Source organism: Mirounga angustirostris, unplaced genomic scaffold (genome assembly GCF_029215605.1).
Source record: "Mirounga angustirostris isolate CCGP_5_RB_7025 unplaced genomic scaffold, mMirAng1.0.hap1 SCAF_10, whole genome shotgun sequence".
NCBI classification, from domain to species: domain Eukaryota; kingdom Metazoa; phylum Chordata; class Mammalia; order Carnivora; family Phocidae; genus Mirounga; species Mirounga angustirostris.
Genome location: NW_026991718.1, coordinates 76,259,769 through 76,276,431, shown reverse-complemented (window position 1 = coordinate 76,276,431; position 16,663 = coordinate 76,259,769). Strand labels below are relative to the sequence as shown.

General features: G+C 41.6%; 1 protein-coding gene across 2 annotated transcripts in view; it reads right to left on the bottom strand.

The window, feature by feature from the left end:
* Positions 1-5,052, bottom strand: part of CUNH2orf92 (chromosome unknown C2orf92 homolog) — a 33,037-nt gene extending 27,985 nt beyond the window's left edge. For both annotated transcript variants that reach the window (XM_064572575.1, XM_064572576.1), the window contains exons 1-2: positions 4,941-5,052; positions 1,979-2,041 (exon numbers count right to left, since the gene is read on the bottom strand). In XM_064572575.1, coding sequence (XP_064428645.1) covers positions 1,979-2,041; positions 4,941-5,001 — 124 coding nt within the window. In that variant the 5' untranslated portion in view covers positions 5,002-5,052. The remainder of the gene's footprint in view (positions 1-1,978; positions 2,042-4,940) is intronic.
* Between the last annotated feature and the right edge of the window lie 11,611 nt (positions 5,053-16,663).

The following is a 16,663-nucleotide window of genomic DNA, read 5'->3' as shown; positions in this document are numbered from 1 at the left end:
GAGGGCTGCTGCAGCCAGGTGACAGCCCCCACCGAGATCCCACATGACATTCCCTGTGCTTCAGAGAAGAACCAGGAGTGAGAAAGGGACTGACCCAGAGAATTCCATGTCACATCAGGACTGCCAAGACATGACAAACCCAAAGGGCAAGGCTATCCTCAGAGAGTTTCAAAATTCATTTACAAATGTTATATGTGAAAACTGTACCTACAAAAATTGGGTGGAGGCTGGGGGAGGGGTAAAAGACTCAGCACTTATAGATAACAGATTCTACAAGTTCAGAAAACTCTTCCTTTATAAAACTATTAGTACTTTTTCATAGTTATATTTTTTGAAATCTATCATTTTCTCTATTTATATTTTATTTTTTTTAAGATTTTATCTATTTATTTAGAGAGAGAGAGAGCATGGGGGGGGAGAGGGAGAGAGAGAATCTCAAGCAGACTCCCTACTGACCATGGAGCCCGAGGTGGGGCTCGATCTCATGACCCTGAGATCATGACCTGAGCTGAAACCAAGAGTTGGACACCTAACCGACAGAGCCACCCAGGCACCCTTCTTTCTTTTTTAAAGACAGTGTCTATCTGTCCCTGGGGGACAACAGTTTCATTTTCTCCTTCTAGGTTTACTTTGCTAAGCCACAGAAAATCATCATGAATTCCATTAATACAGTATTTATTCAGACTCCTTTTTCAAGGGCTGTTGGTACATTGGTGGGTGGTCTACTCACTTGGATAAATAGGTGCTTATGATAGCAACACCAAAAAATCAGCTATCAGAATTACAAGTAAGATGATGAGTTCTCATTACTAGCCGCTTCCCTGATAGATGTGTTGATCTACAGGATCCTGAATTGTTGCTCAGAGAGAACCTGGAAAGTTTATTGGTGGCCCACCAATGCCAAGGCCAACACGGACATGGCGCTGGGCAGGTCAGTAGGCCTTTGGGGGATGATGGGATCCTCCCAAACCCCAAAGCAGACACCCATCTTCACACTCACTCACTCCCCTTCCACACATGTGGAATGGGATTCAGAGACATGGGGCTCCTGCAAGAAGGACAAAAGTCTTCTGATTCCCGGGTAAGAATTCCTGGAAGCACAGTAAGGGGGCTGCAAGAGCTATCTGCATCCCTTCACTCATTCAATCATGGTAACCTACCCATCATTCAATCAGCCAGACACTCAGTGCAGATTTACTGGAGCCTCTTTAATAGCACACGTGGAGGAAGGGCAAACCCAGAATTCCCAACATGGGCAGCTCCTGGAAAAAAGGTCCATGTCCTGTGTAGAGAGATATCCCCCTTCCAAGCAGGATTGGCAGGCATAGCTCTGTGATCAGAACATCCAACACGTCCTAACCCAGAGGGAAGCATCAGTGTTCACACTCCTGAGAGCTCTTTCTCAGACAAGATGTAACCCTCAGTGTCTACTCCTAACCCACATAACAACACCAGAGAGGAGAGATTTCTCTGGGCAAAAAGTCTCAGGGCAGAATCATCCCACACTAAGGAATCTGATCACTGGGGTGGTGGAGAGAGGGGAAGAAGATCTGTCTCTTTTTAACAATCTTCCCAGGGGATTCTCATGCTCAACTAGGACTAAGGACCTGGGGAGAAGGTTTATCTCAGCCTCAGGGCCTCACCATCCCACCACTGCAGAAATCTCCCGGGCACCTTGTCAGGCAGTTGTGATGCAGCTGGTCTAAGGTGGGGTCTGACTCAGCACTTGCAATAACTCCCACATGGTGGCCCTGTTCTGCTGCATGGACCCCTCTCTGAGGAGCAGAATCCTTTCCAAGTATCTATCTTCTATACTTTGCCTAAATTCCTGGGACTCTGACACTTCAAAGAACTGGTTCTAGCCTCAAGACAAGCACTTTCCCTCCCACCAAAGCATCGGATTATCTGAGAGACAACCCTGGAAAAGCGTGAGATTCTTCAAAACAGCATGGACGCTTCACATGAGGAGATTACTTACCGAATAGTTTAGACAAACCTTCATCCCAATTTTTTGAACTTGATGAAAATCCAGTATTCGAACCTGTGGGGAAAATAAACCTTAGCTGTGATTAAATCATTCATTGGATCTACATGAAATCTTTTTAAATCAATACTTTTTTACATGGTGTTTTGAGAGGAGCATCACGCACCTCACCTGCTCTAGGAGGAAGAGCACTGGACTTGGGTTCTAGTCCACCTTCTGAGTGCCTTGTGATCTTGGGCAGTAAAGTTCTGAGGGATTTGGTTTTCCCACCTGACACTGGTGGGAAAGGTGCCAACCACAAGAGGCCTGTGAGGAGGGGCTGAGATGAAATGTGTTGACGTCATCTGTAGATGGAAAAGTGTCTCCCCTTATCACATCCCAGTGTTAGTATCTACTATGAATGGCAAGAAGGAACACTGGATGGTTATGCTCAGTGATCAGTGTTGGAGGGGAGCAAAAAGACAGGTGGACACACATCTCAGTGTCTTCTCAACAAACACTTTCCCCTCCATAAGAAATGATGCCAACAAGCCACGACTTTGACCATCTTGGAAATGGGATGCCTTCTTGTTTTGGAGGGCAGAGAACAAAACTGCTGCATACTCTGCACTAATCCACACTAGGGTCTACGTTTGGAGGGGGCTTGGAGGGCCTCAGGCCACCCCTACCTGATCTGTTTGATAAGCACAAGGAATTCCTGATGTTGTCACTGACGAATACAAAAATGAAGGTATAAATGGAAAAGCACTGGGTCAACAGTCTCCCCTAGGACTCCCCTAGTCAGCCATGGACTGACTTCAAGCCTTCTGCTGACACTCATGTGGCCACGTCAAGGATATGGATTGACTGTGCTAAACGAAAAAAAAAAAAAACTGTAGCAACTTGTGGAATTTTGAACTATATTTCAGGCTTTTCTCTTTACGGATGTTGTGATGTCTTGATTCTAGGTCAAGGCCAGCCCTTTCTCCAGCCCCAGGGGAGTGGGCAAACCACCAAGGAAGAGATACCTATCTCCTCATGAAGGGTTGTTAGGGCCATAACACCCACCTACTGAGTGCCACCGCATTCATAAAGTATGGGCAAGAATTTGAACTTACAAGCAGTGGCAATGCCGAGTCTCACTCGGTTTCCTGACAGAAAATCTGCGTAAACGTGAGTAATGTGTGCTCATGGCAGCTTTCCACTCTACAGGAAAACTGGTAATCAGGTAGTTAATAGTACACAGACAATGCTTCCAGTTCTGACGGCTTTTTGGTAAATGAAAGAAATAAAATTTCTCTTTTGCTGAGACATTAGTGAATCATTAAGAATCCATACAGTGGAAGTGGAAGTAAGCCCAGGCAGTAGAACGTTTGTTCACAAAAATGCTTTGGTTTTTAAAGTGCCCTGACAAAGAATAGTCACATTCTCCCCTTGTCCTGATGTCACCCCTGACATTTATATAATGTTTTGATTTGTATGGTTTGTATAATGTACCTCCCGTCCTTTTTGCTTTGCTCCACAGGCCCAGTATCTTTACACTGAGACAATGTGCCAGAATGCTGTCGGCCAACTGGTTTAGTCAATAGCAAAAGTGGTTCCAAATGCAGTAAAACCCTAAAAATAGAGGATGTAAATCTAATGTTCACTTTGAAAAATCTACATTCCTAAAATGTTCATAACGGCATGATTCAGATAGCTAAAAAGTGGGAACAACCCAAATGTCCGCCAACTGATAAATGGATTGACGAACTGTGGCATTATGCATACAAGGGAATACTGTTGGGCCACAGAAAGGACTGAAGTACTGATACAGGCTACAGGGTGGCTGAACATGAAACCTGTTACATGAAAGAAGCCAGTCACAAGGGCGCCTGGGTGGTTCAGTCGGTTAAGCGACTGCCTTCGGCTCAGGTCATGATCCTGGAGTCCCGGGATCCAGTCCCGCATCGGGCTCCCTGCTCAGCAGGGGTCTGCCTCTCCCTCTGACCCTCTTCCCTCTCGTGCTTTCTGTCTCTCATTCTCTCTCTCAAATAAATAAATAAAATCTTTAAAAAAAAAAAAAAAAAGAAGCCAGTCACAAAAGATCACACGTTGTATGATTCCATATGGGAAATATCCAGAAGAGACAACTCCGGAGAGCAGTCAGTACATTAGTGGTTGCCAGGGACTGTGGGAAAGAGGGAATGGGGCGTGACAGCTGGTGAGTGTGATAGTGCTTTATGGAGTGGTGAAAATGTTCTAGAATTAAGCAGTGTTGGGGCGCCTGGGTGGCTCAGTCAGTTGAGCATCTGCCTTCAGCTCAGGTCATGATTCCAGAGTCCTGGGATGGAGCCCCGCATCGGGCTCCTTGCTCAGCGGGGAGTCTGCTTCTCTTTCTGCCCGCCGCTCCCCCTGCTTGTGCTCTCTCTCTCTCTGACAAATAAATAAATAAAATCTTTAAAAAATTAAGTTAAATTAAATTAAGCAGTGCTGATTCACAACTCTGTGAATATACTAAAAACCACTGAATTATATACTTAAAAGGGTGAATTTTATGTTATGTGAATTATATCTCAACAAAGCTGTTATTTAAAATGTGTGTGTGTGTGTGTGTGTGTGTGTATGAGGGGATAGATGAAACAAGATTGGCCTAATTAGTGCATAGAGGTTCATACTACTTTCTACTTTTGTATATGTTTGAAAAATTTTGTAACAAAAAGCTCAGTGTGCCTGTGGGCTACCCTCCTACAGAGGTCCTCTGAGAAAGCTTCAGTCAGGAAAAATGTTAAAGTTACCCACTTCCGAGCAAGAAGTCCCTACAGTGGATTCAGGGAGGTAAGGAAGGTGGAGGTGGGGAGAAATCCCGCATTCACCATTCCACCTGCGGGAGGAGAACACCATCTCCCTCCTGATTTAGGTTCACAGGGAGTCTCTTACTTCGGTATCTGCCACACTACACTTGTGATAGGACCTTTGAGAGGGTAGAGCTCTGTACCTTGCCAACAGTCCAGGAAGAGAACAAAGAAGAGGGTCTCTGCTCCTCTCTTCTTTGCCATAGTCTGTATCTCTCCTGAAATCCTTCAGCCATAACTGCCTCGAGCTCCAGGATACTGCGGAACCAGAAGGTCTATGAAGTCACACCAGGAAGCAAGATGGAGGGCAGTTCTACAGGGGGAGGGGGCAGGGCCTGGTGTCTGTGGAGAGGGACGAGAAGGGGCCACTGGCCACCCGGAGGAAACAGGCTTTCCACCCACCCCTTCGGCTCTGCAGTACCCTCCTCCATCTTGTGTGCACTGCAGCCTGAAGATGGTAGGATATTAACCAGGACTCTTAAGTTGTGCATGACAGAAAAATCAACTAAATCAACTTAAGTGAGCGGCACCTGGCTGGCTCAGTCGGTGGAGTATGTGACTCTTGATCTTGGGGCTGTGAGTTTGAGCCCCATGTTGGATGTGGAGATTACTTAAAAATTATACACACACACACACACACACACATCAGCTTAAGTGAATTGGAAGTAGCTAGGGTAGTCAGAAAAATCTTACGCTAAATCAAGATATTGCATTAGGAAAGTATTGTTATTTATTGTATTATATATGATTATAACTCTGGGGCACCTGGGAGGCTCAGTCGGTTAAGCGTCTGCAGCTCAGGTCATGATCCCAGGGTTCTGGGATTGAGCCCCGCCTCAGGCTCCCTGCTCAGTGGGGAGTCTGCTTCTCCCTCTCCCTAACCCCCACTCATGCTCTCTCTCTCTCTCTCTCAAATAAATAAATGAAATCTAAAATATATATATATATATGATTATAACATATCTAAAATATCTAAAATCTAAAATATATATATATATATGATTATAACATATAACAAAAGTTGATGTTGTCACATGTATATCACTGTTTCCCCTATTATGTTTTATAAACATAACTATTTTTAAAGGTAAAATCTTTTTATTATAGCACATTTAACTGTACATTCTTCCCCACATTTTTATTTTGCACTGAATCCCACAAATTATGTAGCCAGCCCTGCCTTTAGCCCTTAGGCTCATGCACTGTATGCAGTCAGGGACTGAAGAGACCTTTAGGGGACAAAAAGTTACACAAAAAGTTATATATTAGAATTCTGAGTGACTCAGGCATCTTAGCTTACTGGGACTGCCATAAAAAGCACCACAAAATAAGGGGAGGTGTGCTTAAATAATAGAAATCTATTATTTTATAGTTCTGGAGGCTAGAAGTCCAAGATCAAGGTGTCAGCAGGGTTGGTTCTTACTAAGGCCTCTCTTCTTGGCTTATAAATGATTGTCTTCTCCCTACATCTTCACATTATCTTTCCTCCATGTGTATCTGTGTCCAAATCTCCTCTTCTTATGAGGATACAAGTCATACGGGCTTGGGACCCACCCTAAGAACTTCGCTGTAACTTGATTGCCTCTGTAAAGACAGGCCAAACAGAGCCACATTCTGAGGTACTGTGCGTGAGGGCATCAACATATAAATTTAGGAAGGGGGATACAATTCAACCCATAACATTAGGTAATGGCAGCCCCATAAAACCTACTTCTCTAAAATATCTTCACAAAAACAAAAAATAGAACAACAAAAGCAACATATAAAACAACACAAGACTCACACCCTCAGCATACCCAAAAGACAGAAAATGTCCAACTTCAAATTATCAGTAAATAGAAAAATAAACACTAACTCCAGGCACTGACTCCCTCATTTCTGCCACTTGCCTTTGTTGTGAGAAAACACAGCAGCCCAAGATGGTCTAAAATCTCCTGCAGAAAGAGTAAACCTACCCTATGTGTGGAAATACCAAAAATGTGTCCTGGTAGATGGGAAAAAAATACCCAGGGGAGGAAAAGACATGAGAAAAGAGATGGGTGAAACTTCAGTGGAGCAAAACCTTGGAAAGGGCTGAGTGTGGGCTAGGTGTGAGGTGGGAATGGAGTCCACTGGGGGCCTTTTACCAGAGAGATGTCACACAGTGCTGAGGGTTAGTAGAAACCAAGGCAATGGAAAAAATAGGCTAACTTCAAACTCAAGAGGCACAACCACCTAACTCTTGATCCTCACTGCCCACTCCTGCTACTCTCCCCATCTCAGCAACAACTCCATCCTTCCACGCACTCAGGCCAAAATCCAGGGTTCATCCTAGACTCCTTTCTCTCTCTCTCACCACACATCCAGTCCATGAACAAATCCTCTCTGTTCGATTTTCCCACACCTCCCCAAGTCTGGCCACCTTCCCCACCTCCATTGCCCCTATGGGGACTACACCAGCATCACCTTCATTTTACTGCTGATGAAATAAGAGGCCAGGTAAGTCCCCTTAACATTCTTCAGGCCACTACTGAATCCTAGTGAGTCCTATTCCCAGAATACTTACCACCTCCTCTCCCATTTACCCCTTCCCTACCCTCCCATCTGCTCACATCACCAGAGGAACAGAATTCAGGCTGCTTTGCAACCTAAGTGCACCCTATGGCACTTACATTTAAGTGATCATTAGCCTTTTTCTGCCTCATTTCTCTTATTTCCAGGCAGATTTGTTGAGTATCTAGGCATGAAGGGAAAACATCTATAATTATGCAGTCATCCAGGTCGAGAGCAGGAGTCAATAAACTTTTTCTATAAAAAGCCAAATAGAAAATATTTTAGGCTTCAGAGACCACATATGTCTCTGTCACATATTCTTCTTTGTTTGTTGTTGTTGTTACCTTTTTTTTTTAAAGATTTATTTATTTATTTATTTGAGAGACAGAGAGAGAGCATGAGCAGGGGGGAGGAGCAGAGGGAGAGGGAGATGGAGAAGCAGACTCCCTGCTGAGCAGGGAGCCCGATATGGGTGGGGCTCAATCCTAGGACCCCAAGATCATGACCAGAGCTGAAGGCAGAAGTTTAACTGACTGAGCCACGCAGGTGCCCTTTTGTTATCTTTTAATAATGTAAAAACCACTGAAAAAAGTCAATGAAACAAACTGAGGGTTGCTGGAGTGGTGGGGGTGGGAGGGATGGGGTGGCTGGGTGATAGACATTGGGGAGGAGATGTGCTATGGTGAGCACTGTGAATTGTGTAAGACTGATGAATCTCAGACCTGTACCTCTGAAACAAATAATATATTATATGTTAAAAAAAAAAAAAGAAGAAGAAGAAGAAGAAGATAGTAGGAAGGGAAAAGTGAAGGGGGGGGCGGAAATCAGAGGGGGAGATGAACCATGAGAGACTATGGGCTCTGAGAAACAAACTGAGGGTTCTAGAGGGGAGGGGGGTTGGGGGATGGGTTAGCCTGGGGATGGGTATTAAGGAGGGCACGTACTGCATGGAGCACTGGGTGTTATACGCAAACAATGAATCATGGAACACTACATCAAAAACTAATGATGTAATGTATGGTGATTCAACATAACATAATAAAAAAAAATCAATGAAACCAAAAACTGGTTCTTTGAGAAAATCAGTAAAATAGATAAACCTCTAGCCAGACGGATGAGGGAAAAAGAGAGAAGACACCCATTACCAGTATCAAGAATGTGAGAGTAGACATCACTACAGATACTACAGATGTTAAAAGGAAAATGACATTACATAATGAACAACTTTTTGTCAATAGATTCTACAAGTCAGATAAAATGCACAGATTCCTTGAAAGATATAAACAGAACTTGCTCAAGAAAAAAAATAACCTAAATAGCTCTACAAAAAAGAAATTGTTTTTCTTTTTAAAAAAGAAAAAGCTCGGGACACCTGGGTGGCTCAGTCGGTTGAGTGACTGCCTTCGGCTCGCGTCATGATCTCAGGGTCCTGGGATTGAGCCCCATACTGGGCTCCCTGCTCAGCAGGAGGCCTGCTTCTCCCTCTCCCACTCCCCCTGCTTGTGTTCCCTCTCTCACTGTCTCTCTCTGTCACATAAATAAATAAGACCTTTAAAAAAAGAAAAAAAGAAAAAGCTCTATGTTAAAGAAACTGAATTTGTGGATACAAACTTTCCCACAAAGAAAACTCAAAGTCCAGATGGCTTCACTGGTTAACTCTACCAATATTTAAGGAATAAACATCATCAACTCTATACAAACTCTTCTGAAAAGTTGAAACCGAAGAAATACTTCCTAACTCATTCTACGAGACCAGCATTATCCTAATACCAAACCAGACAAAGATATTATAATAAAAGAAAACTATAGGCCAATATCTTTCATAAAAGATGCAAGAATTCTTTTTTTCTAAAGATTGTATTTATTTATTTGAGAGAGAGAGAGCACAAGCAGGGGAAGGGGCAGAGGAAGGAGAAGTAGACTCCCCACTGAGCAGGGAGCCCGATGTGGGGCTCAATCCTGGGACCCTGGGATCATGACCTGAGCCAAAGGCAGACACTTAACCAACTGAACCATGCAGGCGCCCCAAAGATGTAAGAATTCTTAACAAAATTTTAGCAAATTGAATCCAACATTATTTTTTAAAGACTAACATACCACAACTAAGTGCGGCTTATTCCAAGAATGCAAGGCTGCTTGAACATTCAAAAATAGATAACTGTAATTCATCACATTAATAGAAAAATCATATGATCATCACATTAGATGCAGAAAAAGTACTTGACAAAATCTACCATCCATTTAGGATAAAACCCCCATTGATGTAAAATAAAGGGAACTTTCTCAGTTTGATAAAGGGCATCTATAAAAAATCTACAGTAACATATATCATAGCAAAATGCTTTCTCCCTAATCTCGAGATCAGTGCAAAAATGTCATTCTCACCCCTTTCATTCAACATTGTTCTAAAGGTCTACCCATGCAATAAGGCAATAAAGAGAAATGAAAGGCATATGAATTAGAAGGGAAGAAGGAGGGGCACCTGGGTGGCTCAATTGGTTAAGCATTAGCTTGATTTCAGCTCAGGTCATGATCTCAGGGTAGTGACATAGAGCCCCACATGGGGCTCCAGGCTGGGTGTGGAGTCCGCTTAATATTCTCTCTCTCAAAAAAAAAAAAAAAAAATCTCTCTCTCCCTCTGCCCCTCCCCCCTCTTAAAAAAAAAAGAGAAAGGAAGAAGTAGAACTGTCTTTATTCTCAGTTGACTTGATCATCTACATAGAAAATTCTAAGAAATCCTAAGAAAAAATGAGTTTAGTAAGGTGGCAGGATACAAGGTCAATACTGAAAAATCAATTGTATTAACAGAATGGAAAGACAAGCCACAGACTAGGAGAAGATATTTTTGAAATACGTATGTAATAAAGAGCTTGTATCTACAATATACAAAGAATTCTTGGGACACCTGGATGTCTCAGTGGGTTAAGCATCTGACTCTTGATCTCAGCTCAGGTCTTGATCTTGGAGTGGTGAGTTCGGGCCCCATCTTGGGCCCCACACTGGGCATAGAGCCTACTTAAAAAATAAATAAATAGGGGTGCCTGGGTGGGTCAGTCGGTTAGGCAGCCAACTCTGGATTTCAGCTCAGGTCATGATCTTGGGGTCCTGGGATTGAGCCCCGTGTTGGGCTCTATGCTCAGTGGGAAGTCTGCTTCAGGATTCTCTCCCTCTCTCTCTGCGCCTCCCCCTGCTCACTGTCTCTCTAAAATAATAAATAAATAAATCTTTAAAAATTAATTAATTAATTAAAATATACAAAGAATTCTTAAAACTAAAAAAAAAAATTAAAAATGGGCAAAAGATCTGAACAAACACCTCACCAAGAAGATATACAAGTAGCAAATAAGCATGTGAAAAGATGCTCAACATCACGTGTCATTAGGGAATTGCAAATTAAAACAGTAATGAGATGCCATATACAGCTATTAAAACAGCTAAAGTCCAAAACACTGACAACAAATGCTGGTGAGTATGCGCAGCAACAGGAATTCTCATTCATTACTGGTGGGAATGTAAAATAGTACAGCCACAGGACACCTGGGTGGCTCAGTAGGTTAAGCGTCTGCCTTTGGCTCAGGTCATGATCCCAGGGTCCTCGGATCGAGCCCCACATCAGCTGCTTGCTCAGCAGGGAGCCTGCTTCTCGCTCTGCCTGCCACTCCCCCCGCTTGTGCTCTCTCTCTCTCAAATAAATAAAATCTTTAAAAAAAAAAAAAATAGGGGCGCCTGGGTGGCTCAGTTGGTTAAGCGACTGCCTTTGGCTCAGGTCATGATCCTGGAGTCCAGGGATCGAGTCCCGCATCGGGCTCCCTGCTCGGCAGGGAGTCTGCTTCTCCCTCTGACCCTCCCCCTCTCATGCTTTCCCTCTCTCTCGTTCTCTCTCTCAAATAAATAAATAAAATCTTTAAAAAAAATAGTACAGCCACTTTGGAATGAAGTTTGGTGGTTTTTAACAAAAAAGCATAGGTTCACCATCCACCAATCACACTCCTAGGTATTTACCCAAATGAGTTGAAATCACATTTACACAAAAAGCTGCATATGAATGTTTATACCAGCTTTGTTCATAATTGCCAAAAATTGAAAGCAACTAAAATACCCTTCAATAGATGAACGGATAAACAAACTGTGGTACATTGAAACAATGGAATATCATTTAACAATAAGAAGAAATGAGCTATCAAGCCACAGAAACACATAGAGGAAACTTAAATGCCTAACACTAAGTGAGAGAAGCCAGTCTGAAAAGGCTACATGCTCTATGGTTCCAACTATATGACATTATCTGTAAAAGGCAAAACCAAACAGTAAAAAGATCAGGTTGCCAGGGATTCAGGAGGAGGGAGGAATGAATAGGTGGAACATATGTGATTTTTTAGGGCCATTAAACTATTCTGTATGATACAGTAATGGTGATTATATGACATTATGTATTTATCAAAACCCACAGGATGTACAAAACAGTGAACCCTGGTATAAGCTACAGACCTTAGTTAATAACAATGTATCAATATTGGTTCATAAATTATAACAAATGTACCACACTAAAACAAAATGTTAATAATAGGGGAAGGGGCTCCTGGATGGCTCAGTTGGTTAAGTGTCCCTTTAGTGATTTTGGCTCAGGTCATGATCTCATGGCTCGTGGGATTTAGCCTCAAGTTGAGTCAGTCTCCCTGATTACCAGGGAGTCTGCTTGAAGATTCTCTCCATCTGTCCCTCCCCCCACTTGTGCATGGGCACACGTACTCTTTCTCTCTCAAATAAATAAATCTTTAAAAAAATAATAGGGGAAAGAGGGTAAGGGGTGGAGGTATATGGGAACTGTTACTTTCTGCATCATTTTTCTATAAACCTAAAATTGCTCTAAAAAATAAAATCTATTTTTAAAAATCAATTGTATTTCTATCTACTGACATTAAACAATTAGAAATTGAAATTTTAAAAATACTATTGATAATAGCATCAGAAATATAAAACATTTAGCAATAAACTTGATGAAAGAGTATAAAACCTATACACCAAAAAATTCTTAAAATAATAATATCAAAGAACAACAAAAAAATAAAAATATAAATTAAAAAATTAAAAATTAATTAATTAATTAAATTTAAAAAACAACAAAGCGTTGGTGAGGATGTGGAAAAATAGGAACACTTGTGCAAACTTGTGCCGCCACTGTGGAAAACAGTATGGAAGTTCCTCAGAAAGTTAAAAATAGAACTATCCTATTATCCTATTACCCAGGAATCACACTACTGGGTATTTACCCCCAAAATACAAAAACACTAATTCAAAGGGATACATGCACCCCTGTGTTTATTGCAGAATTATTTACAATATTACAATTATTTACAATAGCCAAATTATGGAAGCAGCCCAAGTGTCCATCGACAGATGAATGGATAAAGAAGATGTGAGATAGATAGATAGATAGATAGATAGATAGATAGATAGATGATAGATATATGCCATAAGAAAAGACTGAAATCTTGCCATTTGCAACAACATGGATAGAGCAAGAGACTATAATGCTAACAGAATGCTAGCAGAAATAAGCCAGTCAGAGAAAGATGAATACCATATGATTTCACTCATATGTGGAATTTAAGAAACAAACAAAAAATGAGCAAAGGTTAAAAAAGAGAAAGAGGGAGAAACCAAGAATCAGACTCTTAACTATAGAGAACAAACCGATGATTACCAGACGGTTGGGGGATGGATGAAATAGGTGATGGGGATTAAAGAGTATGCTTTATCAATTAATGATAATAATCAGAAAATTTTAAAGACCTAATATGGAGAGAGACATACTATGCTTATGGATCAGAAGACATTATGTGGGGGTGCCTGAGTGGCTCAGTCAGTTAAGCATCTGCCTTCAGCTCAGGTTGTGATCTCACAGTCTGCCTGGCTCAGGTCATGATCCCAGGTCTTGGGATCAAGCCCCACAGCGGGCTCCCTGCTCCGCGGGAGGCCTGCTTCTCCCTCTCCGTCTGCCTGCCGCTCCCTCTGCTTGTGTTCTCTCTCCCTTTCTCTCCCTCTCTGTCAAATAAATAAAATAAAATATTTTTTTTTAAATAAGATAAAATTTAAAAAAATAAAATTAGATAAAATTACTAAACAATTAAAAGTAACAAACATGTTCCATGCAATAACATGAAGCAATCTCAAAATACATGTGCTGAGTGAAAGAAGTCAGACAACAAAAGATACATACAGATGAGTCCATTTATGTAGTCCATTTATATACAATTTAAAATCCCACTATATTACAATTTATTCTATATATTTAAATATATAAATACTGTATTATGTATAACCATGTAATCATATACAATAGAGAATTCTAGAAAATGACAACTAATCTATAGTACAGAAAGTCCTGGCTAGTGCTTGTCTAAGGATAAAGGGGCGAAAGGGGGAGGAAAGGAAGGGCTTAACCAAGGTGCATGATGAACTGCAGGGCAATGTATATCTTCATTATCCTGATTGGGGAAAATGGTTTCACGGTGTATTCATATGTCAAAATTCACCAAACTGTACTATTTATATATATGCAGTTTACTGTATGTCATTTCTATTTCACAGAGCATAAGAAAATGCAATGTACAACAAGGTGACCCTATGTTTTCACCTGTGAGATACACAAAAATGAAACAGAATGATAGGGTTCTGATTTGAAGATAGCAAATTACACCCAGGCATCTGACTCTTCAGTTCACCCCAATCTTCCATCCTAAGTGCCCAAGGAAATAATAAGATAAGATCTTAAAAGGAAATCCAACAGAAATCAAAGGGGAAGCACTCAGGCTACAGCAAGAACTCATCCAATTTTCAGGTAATTTAGTTGACAGTATTTCCTCAATAGTTTTGCTTGGTCACTAATTTTTCTCAAATCATTGGTGGCCACAGCTGGGTATCTGTAGTAGAAAGAATGAGGAGGTAGCATCAGGCAGAGCATTCCATCCTCTCTGTCTTTCTTTTGGGGTCTCTCGGGGAAATCCCCAAAGACCCTATCCGATGGTTCTTCCAGGCATGCTAAGAACTGACCTGCATTGGTAACTTTTGTCTTTATTGGTAACGTGGGTATAAGGAATAGTTACTGAAATTGAGAAGATCAAAGGACTCTAAGAGCTAGGGAGCCATCCAGATAAGAAATGGGGGAAGGGCGCCTGGGTGGCTCAGTCGTTAAGCGTCTGCCTTCTGCTCAGGTCATGATCCCAGGGGCTCAGGTCATGATCCCAGGGTCCCGGGATCGAGCCCCACGTCGGGCTCCCTGCTCCGTGGGAAGCCTGCTTCTCCCTCTCCCACTCCCCCTGCTTGTGTTCCCTCTCTCGCTGTGTCTTTCTCTGTCAAATGAATAAATAAAATATTTTTAAAAATTAAAAAAATAAAATTAAAATAAAAAAAAAAGAAATGGGGGAGATGCTGAGAGAAGCTAGAAGGAGCAAGGAAGGAGTGGCTGGCCTTACAGGTTTGGGGGATTCTCTCACCTTGTCACTCTCTCCTGCCCCTCCCAGTTTTTCTTTCTCTTTGTCCCTTTCTCCCTCCAAAGTAAGGTTTCTGAGCTCCTCCTCTTCATGGTTGTCTTAGAGGATAATTGATGAGCCTGCCCTCCTGCCTCTGTAGCCAGGTTCGCTCTATAGCCTTCAATAACATGTACTTTGGGGGCCCTTTTCAGCCACTCCTCCCCCAGCACTGTTGCCCCTGCTGCCCAGGGTTCATGGAGTTTCTTCGCAAGCAGAACCCTAGCACTTCTTTCATAAATGCTTGGCTGTTTGTCATGCAGATACTTTTCCACTTCAGTTTTTTTATTTCATTTAAAAAGTAATATATCTGAAAGGCAGACATACAGACCAATGAACTAGAACAGAGAGCCCAGAAATATGCCCTCACATATGTGGTCAAACGATTTTGACAAATGCCAAAACCATTCAATGGGGAAAGGACAGTCTTTTCAACAAAAGGTGCTGGGAAACTGGATATCCACATGCAAAAGAATAAAGTTGGACCCTTACCCAACATTATATACAAAAAACCCAAAATGGGTCAAAGTCCTAAATATAAGAACTAAAACTATAAAATCCTTAAAATAAAACAGGGCAAGGGGTTGCCAGGGTGGCTCAGTTGGTTAAGCGTCTGACTTCGACTCAGGTCATGATCTCAGGGTCCTGGGATCCAGCCCTCCATGGGGCTCTCCTCAGCAGGGAGTCTGCTTGTCCCTCTCCCTCTGCCCCTCCCCGGCACGTGTGCATGCTCTCTCTCTCTCTCTAAAATAAATAAATAAATAATCTTAAAAAAAATGTTTTTAAATAAAACAGGACAAAAGCTTCAGGACATTGGATTTGGTGATAATTTCTCAGATATGAAACCAAAGACACAGGCAACAACAACAAAAATAGACAAATTAGACTTCCTGAAAATGCAAAAAATTTGTGCATCAGAAGACACTATTAACAGAGTAAAAAGGCAATCCACAGAATGGGGGAAATATTTGCAAATATCTGATAAAGGATTAATATCCAGAATGTGTAGAGAGCTCCTAAAACTCAACAACAAATAATCAATTCAGAAATGGACAAAATATTTGAATAGACATTGTCCCAAAGAAGATATACAAATGGCCAATAAGCACATGAAAAATGCTCAACCTCACAAATCATTAAAGCAATGCAAATCAAAACGATGATGAGATACCACCATATACCCATTATGTTGGCTACTAAAACAAAACCAAAACCAAAACCAGAAAATAACAAGTGTTGATGAGAATGTGGAGAAACTGGAACCCTCTTGGGCTGTTGTTTGGAATGTAAAATTGTGCAGCTGCTATGGAAAACAGCATGGCCGTTCCTCAAAAAATTAAAAATAGAACTACCATATGATCCAGCAACCCTATATATGGCTATATATGCCAAAGAATTGAAAACAGGGCTTCAAAGAGGCATTTATACACCCATGTTCATTAGGTAGTGTTATTCCCAGTAGCTAAGATGTGGAAGCAACCCAAGGTCCCTCAAGAGATGAATGAATAAGCAAAATGTGGTATATTCATACAACAGAATGTTATTCAGCCTTGAAAGGAAATCCTGTCACATGCTACAACATGGATGAACCTTGAGGATATGCCAAGTAGAATAAGCTAGTCACAAAAGGGTAACTATGAGGTATCTAAATGCATAGAAACAAAGTAGAACAGTGGTTGCCCTGGCCTGAGGGGAGAGGGAATGGGGAGTTACTGTTTAATAAGTACAAAGTTGCAGTTTTACAAGATGAAAAGAGTTCTGGAGATGGATGATGGTAATGGTTGCACATTACGAATGTATTTAAT